The 27,554-nt window shown below is 47.3% G+C and overlaps 1 protein-coding gene across 2 annotated transcripts in view; it reads left to right on the top strand.

The window, feature by feature from the left end:
* Positions 1-27,554, top strand: part of C22H10orf90 (chromosome 22 C10orf90 homolog) — a 245,105-nt gene that overhangs the window by 153,489 nt on the left and 64,062 nt on the right. For both annotated transcript variants that reach the window (XM_012103137.5, XM_012103133.5), the window contains exons 3-4: positions 7,292-7,383; positions 16,199-17,321. In XM_012103137.5, coding sequence (XP_011958527.3) covers positions 7,292-7,383; positions 16,199-17,321 — 1,215 coding nt within the window. The remainder of the gene's footprint in view (positions 1-7,291; positions 7,384-16,198; positions 17,322-27,554) is intronic.

The following is a 27,554-nucleotide window of genomic DNA, read 5'->3' as shown; positions in this document are numbered from 1 at the left end:
AGACAGCTCAAGATGGGCTGGGTGCCCTGTGGGAATTGAATGCAGCTCCTTACCCGTATCCCAGGCTTTGCCCAGCATGCTGTGTGCGGTCTCCTGATCTGCAGGATTCCCTCTCACACAGTCCCTGTAGACACTTCCACCTTCCTCTTTCACCTCTGCGTGGGCCGCACCACCTTCTCCCAACCCAGTGTCCCCCTTTGCCTATGTTCACCCCATCCCACTCCTTTCCCAGGGCCCTGGCTGGCGGGGCTCTCCCGGTGGCTCCCTGGGATGCCAGCTGTGACTTCCTCTTCGAGTCGTGGGAGGGGACAGCATCTCATCACCTTTGCTGCCCCACCCTGGGGCCCCCATCACCCTGAGGAAGGCTTAAACTCCCAGCCAGGTGGAACCTATCCCTGAAGCACGCTTTCCTCCAGGGAGGAAGTTAGATTCCAGGAGAGTCTGGTTCAAGGCCTCGTGGTGTGTTCAGTTTCATGTTGCTCTGACTCTTAGCCTCCAGGGAGGCCTCTGAGGCTTTGGAGGAAGGGCTCAGGCTGCTGGAGGTGGAATCCTGTTCCATCTTTCCAACGATCATGGGAGAGAAGCCCTCATCTGACTTGCCTGTGCCATGACCCCTCCCCAGGCAGAGGACACTGGGCACCAGACTCAACCCATTCCTTAACCAGCAATGCCTGGGTTAAGGGCTCCCTTCATAGCTCAGCCAGTAAAGAAACTGCCTGCAATGCAGGAGACCTGGGAATAGTTCCCGGGTCGGGAAGATCCCCTGGAGAAGGGAATGGTAACCCCCTCCAGTATGCTTGCCTGGAGAGTACCGGGCACAGAGGAACCTGGCGGGCTACAGTCTATGGGGTTGTAAGAGTCGACAGGACTGAGCGACTAAACTGGTTAAAAGTAGAGACTTTAGGTAAAGAAGATCCTGATCCAAATCTGTCTCTGACACTAACCATCTGGGCAATTGAGGTCATTTTGGGCAACTTCCTTACATTGTCAATCTGACTTCTCCCTGGGGAATGAGTTTTAGTTTGTTTCAAAGTAACCGCATGCTGCCATCATTGATGGCTTCGTTCTAATTAAAGGCATCGAGAAAAAGTCCCATTGCCATCCCCTCGGTGTGTTCTCCAAAAGCCGTGGGATGACTGTGAGTCAGAAGAGCTCTGGCTCCATTTTAGGGCCTCAAGTCACCTTCTGTGCAGGCGCTTGATGGTCTAGGACCCACAGTGCCCTTGGCATGGAGCGGCATGAAGTGAACCAGAAGGCTCCGTCAGGCCCAGGAGGTGCACTCCGCCCCCCTCCCCCGGAGTTTCCGGATCAGTGGGTCTGCAGGTCAGGAGACGGGGCCTGACACTGTGGATTTCTGAGGTCACCCCGTGATGCTGGGGCTGCAGGTCTGGGGACCCACACTTAGCGCCCCTGCGCTTGGTCAGCACAGTGAGATGCCAGCTTGTCAAGTTTCCAAGAAGCAGAGCCTGGGGTGGGAATTGAGGGGCACGAGGGGGAGGGTGCCCTTGAGGACAGAACCCAGAAGAGAGTGAGAGAGACCTGATGGGAAAGCTGTGGGGGGTGACGGATGGGCCCTGGGGGCAGGCTGGCCCTTGGGTTATGCTCTGGAGCAAACCGCAGCGTTGCCCTGGCTGTTGTCCCCGTCTGAGTCCCCACCAGCTGTGGGCCAAGGTTGAGGAAGCCTTCTATTGAGGATGGTTCTCAGAGAAGAGCAAAGCCGTGAGCCTCTGACAGCCGCCTCCCTGCAGTCAGGGGTAGCCAGGCAATGGGGTGGGAACAGGGTCAGCTCTGCATTCTAGTTACTCAGCACTCTAGTTACTAGCACTTGAACCCAGGCTGCCTGACTCCAAGTGCCCAGGGTCCGCCCTCTGCCAGTGTCCCTTTCACCGAGATGGTCTCCGGCTGCAGAGTGAGACTGACCTGCTGGCCCGCAGATAGGCAGCTGCCCTGTGAGAGCTCTGGGACAGGCCAGCTGCAGGGGAAGAAGCAGACGGGCTGGCCCCTCCTGCCCAGGCAGCAGTACCTCCTCCACAGACTTAGGCCGGGTGCCATGGGTCCTGGGTTCTGCAGATATCTGTTTTGGAACCCGGATCCCAGCTGCTGGACAATGCCCAAACTCCCTTCAGCCTTGTTCTTGGTAGCCTGCCTCGCATGTCCACCACCTTTGCCTTAGTCAGAGATGGCAGGGTGGGCCCCCCCCCATGCAGGGGGGGGCTTTCTCAGTAATGATAGCGACGTGGTCAAGTGGGAAGGGACAGGGCACGTGTCCCTATGTGCCAGGAACTCTGCTCAGCTCTTGGTATTTGTCATCACTTATTCCTTGTAACTTCCTTTGACTTCCCTGGTGGCTCAGATGGTAAAGCGTCTGCCCTCAATACGGGAGACCCAGGTTCGATCCCTGGGTTGGGAAGATCTCCTGGAGAAGGAAATGGCACCCCACTCCAGTATTCCTGCCTGGAGAATCCCAGGGACGGAGGAGCCTGGTGGGCTACAGTCCATGGGGTCGCAAAGAGTCAGGCATGACTGAGCGACTTCATTTCACTTCACTTCACTTCATTCTTTGTAACACCCTAGGAGAAAAGTCTTGTGTTTCCTCTGACACATGGGGAAGTAAGATTGACAATTTAAGAAAATTGCCCCAAATGACCTCAATTGCCCAAATGGTTAGTGTCAGAGACAGAGTTGGATCCGGGTCTTTCTTTACCTAAAGTCTCTACTTTTAACCAATCTGGTGGTCTAGTCACTCAGTTGTGTCCGACTCTTGGGCCCCCATAGACTGTGGCCCACTAAGCTTGTCTGTGCATGGAATTCTGCAGGCAAGAGTACTGGAGGGGGTCGCTATTCCCTTCTCCAGTTGGGATCTTCCAGACCCAGGAGTCGAACCCAGGTCTCTTGCATTGCAGGCAGATTCTTTACCGATTGAGCTATGAGAGAAGCCCAGCCTAGCAAGCTCTCTTACGGCTTTTGGGTCATTAATTGATCAGGCTCAATTAATGGATGCATGGCTGTAGTCACACCTCAATTTTACTAAAAAACAAGCTCATAACTCTAAGTTACAGCTTTGCCATTTGTGTGGATTCCCACAAACATTTTTTTAAAAATGTAAATTTTGTAATCATGCGGTTCATAAGACTTTGATTCCTTCCTTTCAGTTAAAGTTACATTTTAAGAACTTTCCCATAGAGTCATCCTTTTAAAGACCCTACATTCCAGCCAATACATCTACCTCAGTCTCCTCAACTAGGCTGTGATGGGTATAATAATGGTCTCACAAACTACGTCCACATCCTCTTGCCTAGAACCTGTGAGTAGTCACTTTTAAGTGACTCAGTGGGAAAGAATCCACCTGCCAAGCAGGAGATGCGTGTTCAGTCCCTAGGTCGGGAAAACCCCTTGGAGAAGGAAATGGCAACCCACTCTAGTATTCTTACCCGGGAAATCCCAAGGATGGAGAAGCCTGGTGGGCTTCAGCCCATGGGATCACAAAAGAGTTGGACATGACTTAGCAAGTTAAAAAAAAAAAAATGGCAGAAGGTGCTCTGCAGGTGGGATTAAGAACCCGCCTAAGAGGAGGAGAGTGTCCTGTTTTATCTGGGTGGCCCAGTCTAATCAGAAGGATCCTTATAAGAAGGAATAGGAGGATCACAGAGATGCGATAATGTAAACAAAGTTTGGAGTGATGAGGGACCTGAGCCAAGGAATGTGGCAGTCTCTAGAAGCTGGCTGGAAGGCAAGGAAAGGCAAGGAAAGGCAAGGAAAGGCAAGGAAAAATAGGGTCTCCCCTAGACCCTCCCGCATAAGTGCAGCCTTGGCAACATCTTGATTTTAGCCCAGGGAGACTCGAGTTGGACTCAGATATCCAACTGTAAGATAATAAATCTGTGTTGTTTAAGCCACTAAGTTTATGACATTTGTTACAGCAGCAAGAAGACACTCACACACAGACCCTGCGTGTCTGGTCTTGGCAGCCTCCCTCCTCCCTGCTAGAGACACCGCTTCTCCGTAGCTAATGTTTGTTGGTCATTGTTCAGTCACTCAGTCGTGTCCAACCCTTTGCAACCCCATGGACTGCAGCACTCCAGGCCTCCCTGTCCTTCACCATTTCCTGGAGCTTGCTCAAACTCATGTCCGTTGAGTTGGTGATGCCATCCAACCCTCTCATCCTCTGTTGTCTCCTTCTCCTCCTCCCTACAATCTTTCTCAGCATCAGGGGCTTTTCTAATGAGTCAGCTTTTTGCATCTAGTGGCCAAAGAATTGGAGCTTCAGCTTCAGCACCAGTCCTTCCAATGACCACTCAGGGCTGATCTGCTTTAGGATGGACTGGTTCGATCTCCCTGCAGTCCAAGGGACTCTCAAGAGTCTTCTCCAACACCGCAGTTCAGAAGCAACAATTCTTTGGTGCTCAGCTTTCTTTACGGTCCAACTCTCACATCCATACATGACTACTGGAAAAACCATAGCTTTGAGTAGACAGATCTTTGTTGGCACAGTAATATCTCTGCTTTTTAATATGCTGTCTAGGTTTGTCATAGCTTTCTTCCAAGGAGCAAGCGTCTTTTAGTTCCATGGCTGCAGTCACCATCTGCAGTGATTTTGGAGCCCCAGAAAATAAAGTCTCACTGTTTCCACTGGTCCCCATCTCTTTGCCATGAAGTGATATCCATTGCATGTTGTCGTATTTTGAGCATTGCACTATTTAGGTCACTTCACCTTTTCTCAAGAACTCTGTGAAGTAAGCCCCACGATGTCCACTTCATAGCAAGGAGATAAGGGATGCGGAATCACTTGCCCAAAGTCACACACATAGTTAGAAAGCCTGGGACTTTGTGGTCTGATTCCAGTGACCACTGATGTCTTGGTGATAGGGACCGTCTGGGTCTGGGTGGGAGAGGAGCAACTGCCGTGGACCCGCTCATTAATGATCATAACCAGGGTTATTTACCGAGCATTAACCACAAAGTCATGACCAACCTCGAAAGCATATTCAAAAGCAGAGACATTACTTTGCCAACAAAGGTCCCTCTAGTCAAGGCTATGAGTTTTCTAGTAGTCATGTATGGATGTGAGAGTTGGACTGTGAAGAAAGCTGAGCGCTGAAGAATTGATGCTTTTGAACTGTGGTGTTGGAGAAGACTCTGCTGCAATTCATGGGGTCGCAAAGAGTTGGACACGACTCAGCGACTGAACTGAACTGAACTGAACCCCACATCCCACCCCTGGTAACATACAGAACCTGTAGTGCATGGATCACAAGGCTGGGAAGGAGGTGTTATTACCTGCATTTTAGGGATGAAGACTCTCATCCATAATGTGGAGGGAGGGCAAGCACCTCCCCTATGCAGGTGAGCTCGGGGCCAAGCTGGAATGCAGACCAGGCTGGTCTGGCCCCAGGCCTGTGCTGACTGCAGAATTCTTAAACACAGACCAGAGCCAGGAGACTTCCGTCTTCATCAGCTTTATTGTCAGTTCATCATGATGCATCGACTCTGCACAGAAATCCATGACATCTTTCAAGTCTTATATTTGTGCTTCACGGGAAGTAATCGTGCACATCATGTTGGATGAACGTCTCTGTCACTCAGTACCAGGCTCAGATGGGGACACAGCCACACGTCCGGGTGGATCTGATGGGGGCTCTGTTATCACCAAGGATGAGATGAGACGTGGATGTTTTGGATGGGTCAGTGGTGGCCCTTGAAATTGCCACATCCTGATGCTTTTGCAAATCTGCCAAACTTGAAAATGCCATAGCTTATCATTTCCCCCATAAGATGCTTGAAATTTTATCTAAACTCTTTAATAAACCCTTCTTGTGGACTTCCCTGGTGGCTCAGACGGTAAAGTGTCTATCTACAATGCAGGAGACCTGGGTTTGATCCCTGGGTTGGGAAGATCCTCTGGAGAAGGAAATGGCAATCCACTCCACTACTATTGCCTGGAAAATCCCATGGACAGAGGAGCCTGGTAGGTTACAGTCCGTGGGGTCGCAAAGAGTTGGACACGGCTGAGCGACTTCACTTCACTTCACTTCCTATGAACTGATAAAGATGCTAAAGTAGAGGGCCGCTTTCTTAGATCTCTTCTTTCTCGTCATCAGCACCAGCAGCTGGGAGAGCATTCTTTGCCTCCTTTTGGAAAATCACTCTCCTTGGAATAGCTGCATTGTGAAGGCAACGCTGTAACCCAGGACTGTGTTGCAGTGAAGGCTGATCGCTACCCACCTTCATGGGCTTGACTCACATTCCTGCTTTGGCAGCAGGACACCAGGCAGACGTCCGGATACTGCAGGCTTGCATCGCAAAGTGCGACTTCCTTCTCCTCAGCTTTCCATGAGGGGTGCAGGGCAGGTTGGGTGGATGAGGAAATTCCATAGAGCGATTCCATAGGCTCGTCCGTAGTTTCCAAGCTGGTGGATGGTGGAGCCAGGGCCCGAGCCCAGGTTCTACGATTATGGGCCCCTGCTGTGAGCACGTGGACCTGAAGACACTCTAGGCTGCTGCTGTGGCTGGTGTTTATGTGGAGGGTGGTCCATGGTGTCTCATTTTTTCCTCACAGTGTCGTCACAAAATAATCCTCAGATATTCCAAAGCAGCTTCTGTATCGGTGTCTGAGTCACTCACAGCTCCTTCCAGAATGATTGTGTTAAGAGGCTGGATGAAAGTTGATCTTGCAGTTCAGGCTTTCTTAACTCCAGGGATGTTGAGAAATCCATAGACGTGATTTTCTCTTCTGCTGGGTGCAAACTCAGAGCACGGGTTAGTGTGTGAAGGCTAAACTTGTTCACTTATTAATATTACCGAGTCTGGGAACATAAGCAACACTGTGGAAGAAGGCATCTTGCAGCCTGATAGACTGAGTAACAGTGAACTCAGAGCCTCCGTGGAGCAGGTGGAGTGGATGAGGGGAACAGACAAGGTTTTTATCAGGGTCCAAGTAGCCTAGATTCACGATTGGTTCATATAATACTTGCGTGCTAAGCCGCTTCAATCATTTCCGACTCTTTGAGACTGCATGGACTATAGTCCACCAGGGTCCTCGGTCCGTGGGATTCTCCAGGCAAGAATACTGGAGTGGATTGCCGTGCCCTCCTCCAGAGGATTGTCCCTGACCCAGAGATCAAACCTGTGTCTCTTACGTCTCCAGCATTGTCGGGCAGATTCGTTACCACTAGTGCCACCTGGGAAGCCCATAATACTTGAGCAGGTGACATTAAATTTTATAGTAAAGTTATATACTCCACTTTATCCTTTTGTATACTAAAAAGTAGCAATATTATTTCCTTTTGCCTAGGATTACGGGACAGCCAGTACAGTCCCCACGATCAAATTGCCCTTAAAAATCTCCAGTCTGATGTTCCAGAGAAGAGATCTGACTTCACTGAGGTAACATATGTTTCTAACTCCTAGAGTAGGCAGCAAAATGCACCCAACTGTAAAACATGATCACTGGCCTAGTTGTGATGTGTTTGCATTTTGTTTTGTTTAGTCATAAGTGGGATCAACGCAGCAGAAAATCTAACCATCATGACTAAGACTTTACGTTAAAGTATGCAGTGTGTATTCATTCATCCTTTTATAATCGACCAATAATTTGTAGATTTGCAGTATCAAAGGAGAGTATGGTGATCAAATCTCAACTTTAAACCAAAATGAATCTGCTGGAGAGGACGGATGATGCCACGTGGCATTTTGAAGGTGGGGAGAAGGTAATTTGAAATCTAACAAGCTAGCACAGGTTGTCATGACTGCAAAAAATGTCAGTGGTCTCACACAGGGAAGGAAATTAGAGGTCATATTCACAAAATGAAATGTTTCTGATGCTAGACAATAAAGAACTCTTGTGTACACAGTGGTAATGTTGACAGCATATCACACGCCAGGCTCTATCTGACTCTTTTCACCTAACCACAATCCCAGGAAGGAGAGACCGTTGGCTTTCCATGTCCATGGATTCTTCATCTGTGGGTTCACCAAACTGTAGATCGGAGCTATCTGGGAAAAGAAACCCAGAAAATTCTAAAGAGCAAAACTTGAACTTGCCAGTTTATATATTGATATAACATTTACACTGTACTGCAGGCTATAAATGATCTAGAGATGATTTAAAGTAAACAGGAGCATGTGCATACGTTATACTGCAAACACTCTGAAATTTACACAAGGGACTTGAGCATCCTTGGATTCTGGTATCTGAGGAGGTGGGGTCCTGGAACCAACCCCCGCTGGATTCTGAGGGACAACTGTATTGTTATTATACCTATTTTGCAGATGATAAAACGAAAGCTTCAGTAGCTCCAGGAGTTGACTTGCCCCAAATCTCACGGCTCATAAGCTGTCTGGCTCCAAAGCTTTTGTTCTGATCTTGCTCGACAGGGCTGGTGGAGAGAAAGTCTCATTCCAGTGAACAGAACTTGAACTATGGACTTTCCTGCCTGAGAGAATTGTCCGAAGTGTTACAGTTTACAAGGCATCTCTTGTCTTTCACAAATGATAATTCTGCTGCCAGCTTTTGTAATTATGAGAGAGAGTGGAATTATAAGAAATGATCCCTCATAGCATTAATATAGCCAAGGTAAAAAATAATTTTGCACCCTAAATACTCATCTTAGGTATCATCCTTTAATTTAACCTTGTGTTTAATAAAGTTCAACATTTCCTCAGAGATCCCAGGCTGAAATCTCACACAATGGTTGAAGGCCACTGTTCTGGGTCCTGAGATTTAGTCATCAATATTTAAAGCCATTTCTATGTGGCACACAGAGCTCCCTGAGACGTGCAGGTGTGTAACTAGAATTAATGTGCTCCCTGAAAGCAGGAACAAGAACCCCGGGTGGCAGGGAGGGAAGTGAGTTGGAGGAGCCATGGGCCACTGAGAACCATCCCTGGGAGGAGATGTCCATTAAGAAGCGGAGGATAATGTGAAGGTCAGCTGCTGCTTTTTTAACAAGAAAGACACCACCTGAAGATCTTTCCCACCTGGTTCACACTGAGCTAGTAGATTCCAGCATTTTTCTGGTTGATATTAAAATTAATCAGTTTGGTCATTCACAATACAGATCTTTGGACCCATGTGGCTGGATCTCAATAATACACACACACACACACACACACACACTCATATACTCACACGTGGTCATTATCTATAACTGGGCTAACTCTCAGAGACCGCACCTTCTAAACATCTACTTTGCGATAATCTGGATCCTCTGCTTTGATCATGACAGTAGTGTGACTTTCAAATTTCCCTCCTAACTTTGAGCTCTTAAGGCTTGTCCCTCAGTGGGTGTTATAAGGATGCTCTCAGATGATGTAACACTCCAAACAGGTGCCCTTCCTTTGTAACCGCCATAAATCTCTGCCTCTCCACCAGAGCCTCCGAAAGATTGATCACTTTTCCTTTCAAATTCATCGAAGCCATAGAAATGATATGCAGGCACTTCTCCAGCCAAGTGATTGTTTAAAAGGCATGAATTATGGAACTGAGTTTTCTTTAAAAAAATTTTTTTTTAATTTTCCTGATAGCAAAAATAATGGCAATTTCATATAAACACTTAGGAAAATGTAGGAATATATAAATAATATATAAGATATATAAATAATATAATAATATATAAATATATAAATACTTATGTATTTATTTCCCTTATTTTTCTCATGCATTTTTAAGCATGCAACTGTATTGTATATCAACATTTATAGTGTTCTTGTATTACATACCATTCTATCACGGGCAACTTCCCATATCATTTGAATTCTTTGTAATCCTTAGTTTTAATTTCTATAGAATATGAGGCAGTCACGCGTGCCATGATTGACTTACCCAATCCGCTTTGAAAAAACATTTAGATTCTTGCCAGATTTTCACTGTCATATATTACACTGCATTGAATCCTCTGGATTCTAGTGAATGTGTGGAAAGATAAGAGCTGCAGGCTGGAGAGGGAGAAAATCTCCAATTTTTCCATTTTGTCTTAAAACCATCTTTCCTTATTGTTACATGCCAGAGGAACATTTGAAAATACTCTTACACTTAGGATGAGATGCCGCTGGGTTGGCAGATGACCTAGAGAAGATGATTTTAGGTCCCCCAAGCAGGAGTGAGCCCGCTTGCAGCTGATGCAAAGGTAACTACAGAGTGTACCTGTCGAGAGGTGGCAACAGAGGCTCCACTGGCAAATAAAGTTGTAGTTTGCAGAGCAGCTATGGAAAAGGAAAGAACTGTCTCATGGAGAATAATACAGATTTCAAAGCTAGAGATTGGATTTGATGCTGATCCAAATTCATTTGGAGAAAATAAATTGCTACAGGAATAGAAGCACCCTTACTCCTGTGGTTCAGGATTGGATCTTCCTGCTCACCTGCTGTTTTCTCTCTCTCATCCTTCAATTTATGAAATGGAGCCTTTCTTAGTAATATGCCTTAAGGCGTAAATATAAAGTTAAAAACAATCAATAAAATGCATAAAGCTATGAAAGTCATTATCAGCACTATAGAATCATGTTTGAAACCTTTAAAAGAAATCGATATCTTAAAGCAGCATTTATGAACAAGAGAGTGTTGTATGGGATGGTCAGGAAAGGGATGATTTACTACCAAAAGCCTGACATAAAACCCAACTCATTTGACCTCTATCTGACCTTGAATGTTCCACTTTACATACGAGATTATTTTCTTCCTCTCCAATCAACTCTTACATCAGTTAATTTTATATTAGATAAAAGACATCTTGTTTCAAAGCCATGTTCAGTTAACCAAGGACAGATGGAGTGACACCTTGAAACAGCTTAATTGGGAAAGATATTTGATGTAAAAGATGTGATTACTTTTAAAGAAAGTTTGTCCTGTTTGAAAAGCGCTAGCTGGATAGGCATACCAAGTGGCCCGTCTATCTCCTCTCTTTCTTGGTTTCCCAGCCCAGAAGAGAGCAGGACGTGATGTGACGTAGTGGAGTCTGTTATGGACTCAACTGTGCCCCCACCCCAAATTTATATGCGGAAGTCCTCACTCCTAGCACCTCAGAGTGTGTGTTTAGAGCAGGGTCTTTAAGGAGACGATTCAGGCTCAGTGAGGTTGTTAGGGAGGATGGACCATCATCTAATATGACTGGTGTCCTTGTAGGGAGGGTTTAGGACATAGACACACACAGAAGGAAGGAACTCTGAAGACACCCGGAGAAGGCTCAGAGCTGCTTCCGCCTTGATCTTGAACTTCTTGGTTCCAGCTGCTGCTGCTAGGTCACTTCAGTCGTGTCCAACTCTTTGCAACCCCATGGACTGTAGCCCACCAGGCTTCTCTGTCCATGGGATTCTCCAGGCAAGGGTCGTACCCACTGGAGTGCGTTGCCATGCCCTCCTCCAGGGGATCTTCCTGGCCCAGGGATCAAACCTGCCTCTCTTAAGTCTCCTGCATTGGCAGGCCGGTTCTTTACCATTAGTGCCGCCTAATTAGCCCTCTAGAGCTGTGAGAAAACAAAATTTCTGTTGCGTAAGCCACATAGACTGTGGTACTTTGTTAGAGCAGCCCTAGGAAACTGAGACTGATTTTGGGGAGTTTAGATCTTAACTTTAGTTATTTGCTAGATCTCAGTGAGAAAATAGGGTTTCATAAATGAAACTGCCCATACAATTGTGATGTAGATTGAAGGGCAAAGAATACAATGTTTCCTTTTTAATCGCTCTGTTTATTGGTTGGGGCTTTTGTCAAAACTGAATCTAAACACCTGAAAGAAATTCAGTAAACTTTAATCTAATAATCCCTGGCCTGGCAGTTTGAGGACCTGTTTGATGTGACCTCCAGTCTGTTAATTCTATGAAGCCAGGAAGCTCCCTCTGCACCCATCACAGAGCCTGGCACATAGTAGGTGCTCAGCAAATAGTGGATGAGCAAATAAATACAGTAAGTCCCCTACCTACGAAAAAGTTCCATTCCAAGAGCATGTTCATAAATCCAGTCTGTTCGGAAGTCTATCAAAGTTAACCTCGGTATCCAACTAACACAATCTGTCTGATACTGTACTGTAATATGTTTATAATATTTTTTCACGCAAATAGTGTACACATAAAAACAAACAGAAAATTTAAAAAAACATTTTTAATCTTACAGCATCTTGAAAAATACAGCAGTATAGTACAACAGCTGGCATGCAGGGGCTGGGAACATGTTTACATCTTTGCAAGCATGCAACTTGAAAGTTCATATGTAGGGGACTTACTGTAAATGGTTTGACTATGACTCTATGTTATGAATAACAGAATTTGCATTTAAAATAATTACATTTATTCTACAGTCACATTAACAAAATTTCAATGTATTGGGTATGTAATGGGTTGTTTTCATTGATGCAACTCACCCTCAAATGCATTCATTATAAATTCCGGTAAAACATGCACCGTTTTGATATAAATACCCTCTCATGCCTCCATAGGTTTGCTTATATCAGATATCCACTAATTTCTGCTAACTCACAAGACAAGTTATACCCGGGAGTTACATAGAATGTTCGTGTCTTGGGAGGTACTTTCATGCCCATCCTTGGTTTTGATCTCCACAACTCCCGTATCAGGTAGTGAAGGGAAATGGATTTTCCTTCGAAACTGGGCTTCTGTCAGCATTGAGCTCCCTGGAACAGGGTCACTCTGACGTCTGGAATGATGATGGAGCTTCAGAAGTAAGTTCAGATTCACATCATTCATGTGAGACTTCCCTTATTTGTTTGCATCTAATGGGATCAAAGTCACAGTAGCACTTGCAGCCCTACAGTAGTGAAATGGTGGTTGAGTCTCTGGCCCATCCTCTGGGCCTCTAGGACCTGCGTCTGTAAACCCACAGCCCTGAGGGTATCAGCCTAGCGTGGGTGCTCTGGGCTCCTGACCGTGGCTCCCTGACTCAGCTCAGGTGAGCAGCCGGCTTGACGCAATGAGAGTTGTTTTCTGGTCTGCCCTTGTTCCAGGTGAGATGGCCTTCACCCACTCCTAGAAACACACCCCTCATTTCTGACACCCCTTGTTTATATCAAGGCCAAGGCTCTCATGCGATCTTGAGCCTAAAGGATGGAGTCCCCTTTAATGCTGGGGGCCACAGTACGAGGCAGCCTGGCTTCTCCACGACAATTACCCTGTTTGTCCCCTGGCTCTATAGCTGTGGAAACCAAGGCTGCCTCCACAGTCCTGTGGCCAGTCTGGGAGCACCTGGCCCAGCATCCTCTCTATCTTACCTGTACAGAAGACTCACCTGGCAGATGCTTAAAAATACAACTTCTGAGCCTTATCCCCTGAGATCCTGACTCACCTTAGTTCTCCGGAGGGAGGGGTTCAGAAATCTGCATAAGACACAGATTTAAATCCCAGGTGTTCTCTCTGCAGGTGCTCACTGGCCCAAACTTGGGGAGACTTGCACTCCAAGACCAGGGCTGCCCCGTTTCCAACATGGATATTTGTTTTGCTCTTGGAAGACCAGTGTCAAAGGAATTCCTCCTGGGTGTGATTAAGCACTTTGCAGATTGCATGGGAGCAATTATTATCAGAACGAAATTTTACTAAAGTGGGAGCAACGATATTCAAGTCAAGTGACCTGGGGTTGGCACTAGGTGAACTTTGGTTTCTTGTGAGTAAATGACAGCCCTGGAACGTGCTGCTTGCAGGGTTGTGGGGAGGGAGTGGGAGGGGTCTCGAACATCCCAGTGGCTGTCTGCATCACCAGCCCTGTAATCAACTGGAAGCTTTAAAGAGGTTTGAGACGGGAGAGGGGCACATGTAGACCTGTGGCTGATTCATGTCGACGTGTAGCAAAGACCACCACAATATTGTAAAATCATTAGCCTCCAATTCTAATAAATAAATTAATTTAAAATAAATAAAAAGCACCAATGCCTGGGCCCCACCCCCAAGGATTCTAAAGGAATCGTTGGAGAGGAGGCCTGAGCACTGGGGGTTTTATAAGCACCCAGATGATTCTGTGTATCCTGGACTGAAAACCACTGAAGAGGAGCCCCTGCTTTAGAGAAGAGGTTCAGGCAGAGCCTGGCTCGCACTGGCCATCTGGAGAAAGGTAGCCATGATGTTTATTATTATCACTGGCTGTGCTGTGCAGCATTTGAGATCCTAGTTCTCCGACCAGGGATCAGTCCTGTGGCCCCTGCCGTGGACATGTGGAGGCTTAACCACTGGACTACCCAGAGCTGCCCTGATTCTGCCCTGGATATTTATTTTTCTCTTGGAAGGCTAGTTCTGGTTCTTTTACTTTGTTTTGTTCTTTTATATTTTCTTGGCCATGCCACATGGCATGTGGGATCTTTGTTCCTCAACCAGAGATCAAACCCCGACCCCCTTCAATGGAAGAATGGAGTCTTGACCACTGGTTTGACAGGAAAGCCCAACGTTTTGATTTTTTAAAGGATGATTTTCAAGATCACACTCCTCTCCATTTCTTCTTATTCACCTAACTCTTGTCATCTTTTGAATTTGCAACTTGCCACATATCTTTGCTTTTCATTTTCATTTTATATTGGAGTATGGTTGATTTACAGTGTTAACATGTGTCTTTCAAATGTTAACACCTGTGAGCTGATGGAGATTGCCATGAAAACGAGAAAACAAATGAAAAACCAAGAAAGACATAGTGTCCCTCTTCCCATGTCTAATAGCAAGGATGCCAGGAGTCTTGGGTGCTAAGATCCCATGCACAGGTCCTCCAATCAGAAGTCCAGCTGGAGGAGAGCATTCTGGTAGCTAAGTGAATGAATGTGAATCCTGCTCTAAAGAAAAAAAAAAGCCACTGTGCTTTCTTATCCCATCTTAGAAGAAGAGAACAATCCGCTGTCATCAAACGCAGGCCCTCCCCTGTTTGGAAAGACCAGCCACCCCACAGCTCTGTCCGCGGTTTTCCGTGAGCTCCCTGGGTCATCACCTGCATCAGGCTGCCAGGAATGTTGGCTAAAATGCAGATGCCTGGGCCCCACCCACAGACACCTCAGATTTGGAGTCTGGGAAACCTGCAAGTGTAACATCCCAGGTGATCCTCGGGTTCCTTGGCGTTCACGAGCTGCTGCGGTCAGTGCTGAGCACAGTTACGCCTTCAGGGCCCCGAAGTGAAGATCCTGCAGGCAGCGTGGGGCGAGCAGGTCCCTGGGTAATTTCGGGTGCCTTGCAGTGTATGCAAGCGTTCCTCTGAAGCACCTGGAATAAGGAACGCCAACACAGCGACTCAGAACCCCGCGAGCATCCCCTGGTGCTGGACGCGCTCAGTCTCCCGTGTGGTTTTCTGCAGTACTTCATGCACACGTGTGATAAAATCAAAATGAGGGCAGTCTTCTTCCTGGTCTCGACCTGGGTAGATGCTTTATTACAGATCACAGCACAGTGCTTGGACACCTGGTGATCGACTGTCAGGACGTAGATTTGCTGATTAGGAAGCATGCAGCCCCTTGATCGTTATATTGGACAAAAATTCACGTTCAAGTACCTGGGCATTGAAATGCCATAAAACTGCATCTGTTTCGGCCCAACCCCCACCCCCATCCCATTCTGTTATGTACCGTCATTACTGTGTTATTCTGGGCAGTTGTCAAGCTTGGGCATTTGATTTCCTTTAATTTTGGCTTCTGGACTTGGATCCTGTGATGTAGAGCCTGGATGAGTGACTGAATTCCAGTCTAGACCCAGTGGAGATGGGGGACTCTGCTGGGGAACTCTGCTGGGGAGTCGGGGGCTGAGGTCAGGAGTGGGGGTGCTCTCTGGAATCGCCTGTGCTGATCCCATGGAGGAGCCTGGACTCATCCCCCATGCACACCTGTGCCCCCGAGCCCCAGCCGTCCTCCAGAAGGCATCTTCCCTCTTCTGTGAAGCTGAGAACCCGCATCCAGGTGCTCCTGGGCCTGGTGAAGGTGATTGCTGAAATCTGATTATCCCCATCAACACAAACACCATTAAATAAGCTCGGTATAGACGCCAGCAGAGCAAAACCGACTCCCCAGTCAGAGGAATTTTCCAGAATGTCTAATCCTTTCACAAGCAGACACGGGTGTCCTGCCCTTCAGATGCTCAGAGGTGGTGGGTGTCAGGTGTGTGATGAACGGCCTTGGGTGAGAAACACTTGAATATTAGGAAGGACACTCTCCCAGCATCCCTTTGGCCCTTGAAAGAGTTATCTGCCTGCATTACAACAAGCCGCTTGAATAATTGCCATCTTTTTCCATTTGCAGGGGACTCTGGCATCTCAGAATACAAAAATGATTTCATCCATAGTCATTTCACAGCTGATTGATGAGAATAAATCAAAAGAAAATGGGGCCGCGCTGCCTGCGCCGTGTGCATATCCCATGAAGCCGTCTCTGGCTAATCGCAGCAGAGTCACCATTAACAGGGCCTTCGAGTTCCTTCCTGGAGGACTGGGAGTTCAGACCCCGGCGGGGGAGCCAGGACTCGAGACCAAGCTGCCGCCCAAGGAGGAGAAGCCATGCAGTGGTTCCCAGAAGGGCTTTGCATCCATCACCATCACGGCCAGGCGTGTGGGTCCCCCTGCCAGCACCCTGGTGTGGGAGGCTGTTGGGGACCCACTCTGCGTCAAGTGCAGGGCCCAGGATGCTCTGCTTGGGGACCCCTCTGCTCTGGCTGGCGATGCCGATCCAACTCAGCACCATGGGCCTTTCACCTGTACAGAATTCTCCAGAAACAGCTGTGTGATGGGGTCGAAGGTCCCCAAGGCCCATGCACAGCTGTGTGAGGGACACGGGTACTGGATCACCAGCGTGGACCACAGGGAGGATCATTTTTCTCCAGGCACCTCGCGGTCACGGGCAGGAAAGAGCCCGCTGGTGTTCAGCTCGTGTGTCCATCTCAGGGTGTCCCAGTCGTGTCCCAATCCCATCTACTATCTGGACAGGTCCCTCTCGGTCCCTGTGGAGCCACCTCAGCTTGCTGGCCCTAAGATGCACAGATCCGTCCTGTCCCTCAACCTGAGCTGCAGTTCACACAGGCTGACACCAGATGGAGTAGATGACACAGAGAACCGAGAGCCTGGAAGCGGAGCCCTGAAGCCCGAGCTCCGGGAGGGAGACCAGGACCTCCTTGGCCCACGCTGGAACCTGGGTTTGCAAGGAAGTTTCTTGAAGGAAAACCCATCTTTGGGGCAGATGCGTTTCGGGAACTTGGAGGCTGGCAGGGGTCCTTGGAGAGGCTCTCTTCCTTCAGAAAATGCAGAGGCGGGAACTAACCAGATCACCATGAGAAAACGGAAGGAGGACCAGGCAACTCGTTGTCCCACCCGTGGTCACCATCAAGCCAACCAACTGTCCATTCACATCCCGGGCTGGAGTTACACAGCAGGTGAGTGATGCTCCCATCCTCCCTGCCACCAAGGGCAGACCCCTCCCTGCTTCAGGTAATTGGTGTAATTGCCAAGGTGCTTAGTGAGTTTCTTCTAGGTCAGTTACTCCAAGAAGCAGTTCTCAATAGTGGCTTCATCTGTTCCACTCAGAGCTGACCGTAGCTCCATACCGATGTCTGATTGCATAGATGTTCTCAGATGATGCTTCTGTAAATTATGAAAGGTCTTCCCGTAAACTTGTTTCCATCAGTAGCTCCAGACCATATGTAATGAGTAGGAAACTCGCCCCAAGTGAAGTTCATCTAGGCCCTTGTCGTTCCAGGGTAGGATGAGAAGAACCGAGGGCCATCTATTCCCGGATGTCTTATGCCTCTGCTCTGAACATCTGTATGTCTGGAAGTGTCCAGGCTTCTGTGCTGTTTACTTTTCAATTGGGTCATTGATATTGATGGTTTGGCCTTAGAAACCTGGGCCACAAGGCCCCATCATGGAGTTTATATGTGAGAGTGTGTCTGTATGTGAGTGTGGATAGCAATTATGGGATATTTTCAAAAAGAGGCAAAATGGGGACTCTCCATACCAAACAGCAAAGGCAGCTGTTTTCTGTTCCCTTACTTACGTTTTCTGGGGGCAAACTGGCCGGGATGTTTGCCTTTCTGCCATTGCCCAGGGCCAGGCAGAGTTCGCAGGGTCAGCTGTTTTGGGTACCCATCACCTTTCTAGGGAGACTGGAGGTGGAGGTGGAGTGGGCCTTAGTCAGTGGTCAGATTCCTTCCCTGTGTATACTTCTGTGAGAAACTCCGGTTTATGAATTAGTGACTTACCACTTGGGGGAAATATTTAAAGGTAATAGTAGTAAAACTGAGTAAAAGGCATATGCAGAATATGCATGATGATTTTATGGTACAATTTTTGCCCATTAAAAGCTTTATTAATTAATAAAAATGACTGTAACACATTTTAAAGCTATAATGTGTGTAGAAATGTTAAATGATGTAATTAATTTTAACAAGTGCATATATACATGTTGAATGCTCAGAATTTTAAGGCAATTTGACATGGCTTTGAGGACTGATGAGACTGTTGAATGCCTCGGAGCCTGGCAGACTTATTGCAACTAGGAAAATGTAAGCAGCCATCAGTGTTGCGAAGCTGGGCCTCACTTTGGTTTTTAAAAGACATTTCTCAAGCCAGCCATTTCTTCTTCCCTGTTGATGAAGATTCTGGAAATATATGGCCTGGAGTGTTGCATGCTTCCCTGTTGAAGCATACCCTTGTCTCTGTGCAGTGTCTCATGGAATGAAATCATAATTTAGATTTACAGCACTTTCAACAAAAGAGTCTTAAAAATCACTAGAGCCAGGACTCCAACATTTATCTCAGAGGAGCATGAACAAAGAAAATCCCCCCGTCTTGTTCTTGACTTCGGTGCAGAGAAGGTTTTTGCTTGTGGCTTTGTGAGGTGACTGCTCCTGTACGTGGCTTTCTTAAGCAAAAAGTATGAGTTAATTTTTACCTCCCCTGAGCTGACCTCTCTCAGAATAGCTCTAATCCAGATGAGGCAGGTGTGAAGCGTTTGAAAGGCTCTAAACCGCCTGGCCCTGCTCTACCATTTGAGGAAGGAGAAGCTTATGGAGGCCAGATCACTTTCTTAGAGTTGCTCATCTATTATTTTGCAGCACGTGGAACATGGAGAAGCCACACTAACTCTCTGAGCCTGTTTCCTCATCTGGGTAACTACAGAAGGGGTTGGATTTGTTATTCTTGAAGCTTCCCTTAAGCTTTAACAAATTCTGTTCTTTTTGAGATGAAATCTATAAGGGAAAGAGGTTCTATGTGACTCTGGGCCCTCAGTCATAAAGCTCAAAGTTATAGAACCTTGGGCTCACTGGGACACATGTGTTCACGTGTATAAATGCTCACACACACACGCATGCACACACACACAGACACATATCCCCGTAATGTTGTGCTCTCTCATTCAGAAACTCATTTGCAATGGGATGCATTTCTTCCCAGTGACAAGAAAGCACTTCTTGCCCACGTGATAGGATTCTTGCCTGAAATGTATAAGCACAGCTCATCACGGACTCTGACTACCACAGTCTGGCCTAGCGCAGTCAACACAAGTCTGCAAGGGTGAGCTCTCTGACCTTCAGTCTTGACAAAGCTTTTTAACCTTAATGCGAGTACTTGCCAACAGTGGTGGTGCTCATTAAAGCGCGAAGGAACTGTTTGTGTTTTTTTCATTTGAAACTGGAGTCTTATCTGAGGCATTCTTGACAGCCTCCTGTGGCTACATGTGCTGTTAGCAGTCTTCTACTTCATAGGTGACGTATGGTTCACCTGTGGTTCATCAGAAGACTCTGATTCTTTGTATCTGAAGGATTCCAAAATATCAAACAAGCAGCATCCTCACTAGCCGACTAGCATTCTGCTACAGGAAGGTGCAGCCCTAGAGATTCTGCACAAACGGAGGCAAAGCAATTTCAGCTCTAGTTATTAGGTCATCAGACAGACAGTCCTATAAATTGTATTCTTGAAAGAGCCTCCAGGACACACACCCAGGAAGATTACTAAGATTAGAGAAAATGAGATGCTATCAAGTGCTTTGTGCAATGCAGATTGGCTGTGTCTGCCAGGACACGCAGACCCAGGGGGTACTTGTTCTCTTTTCAGAGGCTGAGGGCTTGGGGACGGGTTCCCTCTTTGTTCATTTCTTCAGGTCCTGTAAGTTTGTTACTTCTCCACTGTTAGAAGCATCCTGCTGGCACCTGGTAGGTGGGCATTCAACAAATCCCAGCATCTACTGGTAGAGCAGAATTTCACCATCACCACCATCCCACCATCACCATCCTGTCAATACCTACAACACACACTGTGGAAATCCCAGAGGCTAAGCTCTGGGCTACATGCATCGTATTCATTACTTTGAATCATTCAAATCCTTCTATAAAGAGGATATCATCCTTCCTATTTTGCAGAAAAGACTGACAAGGCTTGAATGTTAAATAACTTGCCTGAGCCCACCTGGTCCGGAGGTGCCAGAGCTGAGCTCAGTCCTGTGTGTTTGGCTCTGGCTGTGCCATCCTCAGAGCGCAGAATAGATCAAGTTAGGAAGGTGGGGACTCTCTCAGTGGTGGCCCCATGTCCATTACCGCTGTCCAAGGTGATGCTCAAACACTGCTCCTGGGTGTATAAATAAGACCAGCATGTGGTGCCCTGTTACCCTGGTAGAATCTGTTAGGAATAAGCAGTGCATTTAATTTCTAGCTAAATGTGACAAGCCATGCCATTGACACAGTTAAAACTTACTGGCTCAGATTTCCTTCCTAGCCTGAGACCTGTTCTCCTGGTGTTCTGTGGGACACCCAGGTTGACCTGGATATTTCTCTCCTCTCCTGGTGTTGCATGCCTAAGCCAGTATTGAGTTCCATACGTTACTTATTGCCAGTTTGATTTCCCATCCGTGGTCTAGATCTGAAGCTTTCTGCTGTTCTGGAAACAACCAAGTAGATGAGCCAGAACCACCTGGTTCTATTTCAGTGCTTGTGGAGAAGACCCTGTTGAGTGGACACCATCTGCCAACATGCTGGTGTGTCCTAGGTGGATACCGACGTTCTAGGTGGACATGCCGTCTTAGAATGGCTGTGGTGGCGTTGGCCTGAGAAGTCCTCAGTTTGCATTTACTCAGAAGACTAAGAAACACGGCATCCCTTCTGTGTCCTGCAGTCACTAGTGGCCAAAGCTGCAGTCACTAGTGACTGGAGAGGGAGGAACCCCTTCCAGGTCACGGAAGGAGAGCTGTGTTTACTGGCGTTCTGACGCGGTGATCTAATGCATTGGTAGCAGTGATGTTTGTCTCATGAAGAGACCACTTCCACCATTCAAGGGGAGGCTACATGACACTGTGTGTATACATGCCAGGTCTACCAGAGAGGCCTGCATCACACTCAGCTCTCAAGCCCATGAAGACTTCTTGCTAGAAATGCCAGAAGACATTTGAGGAGGAACCCTTGTTTTACAACTGTGCTTTTTTCTTAAATGATCTAGAACTGGGGTTGGCAAACATTTTTTTTTTTCTTTTTGGAAAGGGCCAGGTAGCAAGTATAGGCTTTGTGGGTCATGTGGTATCCATAGCAACTACTCAGCTCTGCCATCATAGGATGAAAGCAGCTTCAGACAATGTGTAAATAAATAAGCATGACTCTGTTCCAATAAAACTTTATTGACAAAAGCTAGCAGTGGGCCAGATTTGACTTGCCAGCTATAATTTGCCTCCTCCTTACTGTCTGTTCTCCAAGACAAAGTTTACACTGTTGGCCATTATTCCATGTTGGAGTCTGTGGAAATCCAGCTCTCTCTGAGATGGTCGTGAATGGGCATTTATTGCTAGGTGCTCTTGGAGTGGCACTCACAGATGGGGTTGTTGACAGGGGCTTAAAATATGAATGTTCTGTGATATAGTCAGAATGAAAGCCTCAGAGGGCTCTGAACTTGGGGTGGCCTTTCAGAGTTACTCTGGGGGCAAGGGAACAGAGTCTCAGTCCTGGAAAGGGGATTCACCTCTGGTGAGCCTTACGGTTGCTATAGTTACACTGAACTTATGAGAACTGTCTTTCTGCAGGACCCTAGCAGCAGTGGGGGACTACATCCTTCATCCCAGAGGAGAGGGTCTGAGTGCATCCCAGCTGGCCTGTCTGAAGTTTACATTCTCTCCTCTCTGTGGCCTCATAATTCTCTAAAACAACTTGAGGATCGTTCAGGGCTGGACCTGGGGCAGTAAGCGTGGGGGAGTGGGGTATGGATCTTAGCACCTGTTTGAAGAAATCCTTCTTTCCCACCCTGGACCGTTTTTGTTTGGGTTTTTCTTTGTTTCTTTTCTTTTTTTTTTTTAATAGAATCTCCAAAAACCCTAAGCCCTTTGGGTTACTCAAGCAGATCCACTCTTCACTGCCCCACTCCCCAGAGGCACTTGCTTCTCATTTTGCCCTCTCTGCCTTCTCCCTGCTGTTCCCTTTGCTTAGGAAAGCCCTCTTTCTCTCGTCACTGATGCTGATTTCCCCAAAACCTTTCTTGGAATGTTTTCTTGGGGTGTAGCTTCCATTTGGGAAAGCTCTCACTCTTCCTAACTGATCCTAGTAGTGACTGACATTCACTCAATAAACGTATACTGAACAGTGGAGCCGAGAGCAATGACTTGGGCACAGGGTGGCAGGGGTGCTGAGAAGTGGTCAGGTTCAGGGGCTGTTGTGCCAAGGATAGGATGGGAGGGCAGTGCCCTCAGTGGCTGGAAGTGCCCGCAGGATGCGTCTAACCCTCTGCAGAGTCCTGAGGCTCCTCGCCTCTCAGACCTTCTCAACCAGAGGGCGAGCCTTGCACCCTACTGCCCAGCGCCTGGCCAGCACTCACACGGGGACTGCACGCCCTCCTGCCGTGGTGGGGGGTGGCCGAGGACCAGATGCGCGATCTTAGGACGGTGCCTACTTGCTGGGAAGGAGTAAGAGGAGACTTGAGAAGAATGAGATTTCACATTTTGTGTTATCGTTCATAGCAAGAGCAGCTAGGGAGCCTTAGAATCCGCTGATGAACGGACAATGGAACGGGCCCCCTGGTGTGCAGCAACAGCTGAGAGCAGGAGGAGAAAACCTTAGCCCGGGACTGAACCAGCCCTCGGCCTGTCCTTGTAAATCAAGTTTCACTGGGACTTTGTTGCTCACTCTCTAAGTCTTTGCACGCCAGACTTCTCTGTCCTTCCCTATCTCCCGGCCTTTGCTGAGATTCATGTCCTTTGAGTCGGAGATGCTGTCTAACCATCTCATCCTCTGCCGCCCCACCCTTCTCCTTTTGCCTTCAACCTTTACCAGGATCAGAGTCTTTTCCAACGAGTCAGCTCTTCACATCAGGTGGCCAAAGTATTGGAGCTTCAGCATCAGCCCTTCCAACAAGTATTCAGGGTTGATTTCCTTTAGGAGGGACTGGTTTGATCCCCTTGCTATACGAGGGGGTCTTCTCCAGCACCATGGGGACGCAGCCATGGCTGCCCCTTCACACTCTGTTCTGTGGCCGCGTTGCCCTGCCTGGTGGTGTTGGGTGGCTGGGACAGAGACTGACCCACAAGGCTTGTGGTATTTACCACTGCGTTTTTACAGAACAGGTGCGCCAGCCCCTCTCAGGGGTGCGCTCCGGGCGACTGTGGGCAGGTCTCCTCCCTCCAGTCTCCGTGTCTATCTGTGAAACAAGAGACACAGACCAGCTCTCTCTTGAGCTCCCCTCTCCTAGGACGTGAACTTATGCATTCTCCTGGCTCTGGTTTTCTGTCACAGTAGCTGTTCAGACACATCTGGTTGTCGGGTTGGAGAGATACTCAGGGTCAAAGGGCAAAGCTCTCTCCTGGTGACCTCACTTACTCTGGGGTCTCCTCTGCCTCTCTCATCCATCCCTGTCTGGCTTCCTCTGATTCTTTCCTCCCCCTCCCCAGAGGTATGTCCCGGCTGAGGCTCATCCTTGGTATGCGGCTCTCCTGCCTCTTTACACATCAGCAGCAAAATTAGGTACTTGCATGGCGGTGCCAGACCAGACCCCTGTCCAGACAACCTTCCCTCCCTCCTGTGGGGGCCGTGGGCAAGCCTTCCGTTCCACAGAGTGGATAGGAAACCCAGACATGGTCAGCTCACCACGCAGGTTACACTCTGCTGGGGACACAGACATCCAACGATACCCCTAAATATGTATGTCATCATAGATTGTGGCCGGTGAGGAGAGGACCGTGAGAGAGCAACAAGGAAGGTTTCGTTTAGAAGAGGGGACTCACCAAGATGATCTTTCTGCGGAAGGGACTTTTTTATTTTTGCAATTTTATTGGAGAATCCTTGATTTGCAGTGTCGTATTAGCGTCAGGTGCACAGCAAAGTGATTCAGTTACACGTATACATTCATTCTCCCCTTTTCAGATGGTTTTCCCATATTGTTTATTACAAAGTATTGAGCAGAGTTCCCTGCGCTCTGCAGGAGGCCCTCGGTGGTTACCTATTTTATATGCACGAGTGTGTGTATGTGGTTGTTTTTTTATAAAGATTTTTGATGTGGATCATTTTTAAAGACTTTATTGAATTTGTTCCAATACTGCCTGTTTCAAGTTTTGGTTTTCTGGTATGTGGGACCTTGTCTCCCTGACCAGGGATCAAACCCTCACCCCTTGCATTGGAAGGCAAAGTCTTAACCCCCGGACTACCAGGGAAGTCCCTGTATGTGATTCTTGAGAAGCATATCCATGAGGGACCAGCATGTGAGGATGTTTCTGGGCAGAGATGAGCTTGGCATCTTTGAGATGCTGAGAAGGCCAGTGTGTCTGCAGTATAGCAAGCAGGACCACGAGGCTGAAGCTCGAGGCTGAAGAAGGAAGCTCGTGAAATGGTTCGGAACGGGGTTTTGAGACCAGAATAAGGATTGACAATTTTATCCTAATAGCAGTGAGATGTAGTGATATGGTGTATGCTTTAAGACGATCCCCTTTACCTTTTGGAAGGTGAGGGATAAAGGAGGTGAGGTCATTGCAATGGGGTAGAGGAGAGTCGTGTGGGAGGATGGAGGCTGGGGAAATAGTCTGATGGTGGAATTCACAAGTCTTGAGTATTGATGCGGTCAGAAGGGGGATGGGAGCGGCAAGGGTGACATCTGACTTCCCAGCTTGGGCGCTGGGAGATTTGGGGGCTTTTAAAAAAGACTTTGTGTTTTCGAGCAGTTATGGGTTCACAGCCAAATTGAGAGGAAGGCGCAGAGATACCCCCACCCCATTCACAGCCTCCCCTGCTCTCAACATCTACCAGCAGAGTGATGTATTTGCTACAACCGATGAACCTACATTGATGCATCATTGCCACCCAAAGTCCATAGCTTTTATTAGGGTTCACTCCTGGTGTGGACCTCCGATGAGTTTGGAAAAAAATGTATAATGACATGGATCATATAGAATAGTCTCACTGCCCCCCAAAATCCTCTGTGTTCCCTGTATTCATCCTTCCCCACCCAAACTCTGGCAACCACTGATCCTTTTACTGACTCCATAATTTTGCCCTTTCCAAAATGTCATATACTTGGAATCATGCTATACACAGCCTTTTCAAATTGGCTTCTTTCACTTACTAATAGGCATTTAAAACCCCTCCATGTCTTTCCATTGTGTGAAAGCTCATTTCATTTGAAGTATGAATAATATTCCATTGTCTGGATGGACCACATTTTATTAATCTATTGACCTAAACAAGGACATCTTGATTGCTTCCAAGTTTTTGGCAATTATGAATGAAGCTGCTATAAACATCCATGTATAGTTTTTTGTGAAGACATAAGTTTTCAACTCCTTTGGGAAATACCGAGAAATATGATTGCCGGATCACATGGTAAGAGTATGTCTGGTTTTGTAAGAACCTGCCAAACTGTCTTCCAAGGTGGCTGCACCATTTTGCATTCTCACCAGTAATGAATGAGAGTTCTGGTAACTCGATGTCCTTGCCAGCATTTGGTGGTGTCAGTGTTCTGGACTGTGACTGTTCTAATAGTTGCATAGTGTATCTTCTTCTTATTGTAATTTGCAATTCCCTGGTAATATATGACGACCATCTTTCCATATGCTTATTTTCCATCTGTGTGTCTTCTTTGGTGACGTGTCTAAAAAAAGTTTTGGTCTGGTTTTTTTTTTGAGTTGTTTGCTTTCTGACAGTTAAATTTTAAGAGTTCTTCACATATGTTGAATAACAGGGGAGAAGCTTGTTATGAGTTGGAGAGAATGTGAGGAGAGGTGTAGGAGATCCCAGGTACCGTGAGGACAGGTTCTGTCTGAAGTGTCAGTGGAACACACAGGTACCAGCTGCAAGCTGACAGTTGGACCCATGAATCCAGAGCCAAACCAGTGTTCCAGGATAGAGTTATGGTTTGGGGGATGGTCTCCCTAGAGGTGATGTTTTATGCCGCAGCAGTGTTTGACAGCATCTAGGAAAAGAGAAGGATAGGAGGCGACAGGGATCTGGGCACGCTAAGGTGTAAAGGTCTGGCAAGAGCCGCTGTTTCAACTCCCCACGAATACAACAATCACCAAAGCCCCTCTCTTATTTCTGTGGTCTTGCTGTGTGTCCTGCGCTGTCCCAGATACTTCATGGGGTTTAATCCAGTTACTCCTCCCTGAAAGTTTGTAGGAAAGGTACACAAATTACCTCCGTTTTTCCAGGAATGCGCAGCTACCGGGTGGGGCGCTCATGCCTCTGGCTGTGTTCCATGACCTTCTGATGGCATGTCCCAGACCACTGCGGCTGCTTTTCTGCTCAGATTTCCTCCTGCTCTTGGCAAGGGTCCCCTCACCTCCTGGCTCCCAGGGTCACGAGTTAGTGTCAGCTTTGCCTCCTCCCTCTTCCTTGCTTCCATATTAAACAAAAGTGGAAAGTGGAAAGTCTCTGATACCCATCCCTTTTTCTCCATGACCACAGCCACTCTCCTCACTCAAACCTTTATCTTCATGAAATTTCTGTGCACCAGGAGATTTATTTTCCTGACTCTAATACATTACAGGCAACTATGAACAACAAAGAGCAAAATAGAAAGCTCAGTCCCCTTAAGTAATCACGCTTCGCATTTTGGTGTCTTGTCTTCCTTTCTCTTTCTAGGCACGTCTGTTTTTTGCCCACAAATGGCTGAGATCCTGCTGCATATGTAATTTCCCTCTGGGTCTCTGCCACTCAACGCTGTCTCATAAATTTTCCCTGATATTAACAGGACTTTATGAAGATAGCTTTCTGACTGTGCTGTGGTGTGCTTTATGGATATATCGTACTTTAACTAGTTCTCCATTGTTGGTCCTTGAAGTAGTTACTCGTTTTTCACTTTTTGGAGTAATACTGATGTGAACACTGGGCTTATAAGGCTTTCTGTGTGCTGAGTTATTTCCCTTCAAAAAAAATACCCTTGAAATGGAACGTCTATCAGAGAGTATCAGCCTTTTTAAGGTACTGGACACACATGCCAATTTAGACTCCAAGAGAAGCCTAGGCGAGTGCCTTTCTGTACATGCTTGGCCAAGACTAGGTATTAGTTTGCAAATTCTCCCAAATTTCCAAATGGAAAAATGCTGCTCTGTTGAGATTTGGGCTGGTATTTCCATGGTCGCTAGTGAGAGGGAACATTTTGCTTCGTGGTTCCTGCTTCTCACCGTGACCTTGACGATAGCTGACTCAGTGCCC

Source organism: Ovis aries, chromosome 22 (genome assembly GCF_016772045.2).
Source record: "Ovis aries strain OAR_USU_Benz2616 breed Rambouillet chromosome 22, ARS-UI_Ramb_v3.0, whole genome shotgun sequence".
Classification (NCBI taxonomy): Eukaryota; Metazoa; Chordata; class Mammalia; order Artiodactyla; family Bovidae; genus Ovis; species Ovis aries.
This window is presented reverse-complemented; position numbering and strand designations above follow the sequence as displayed.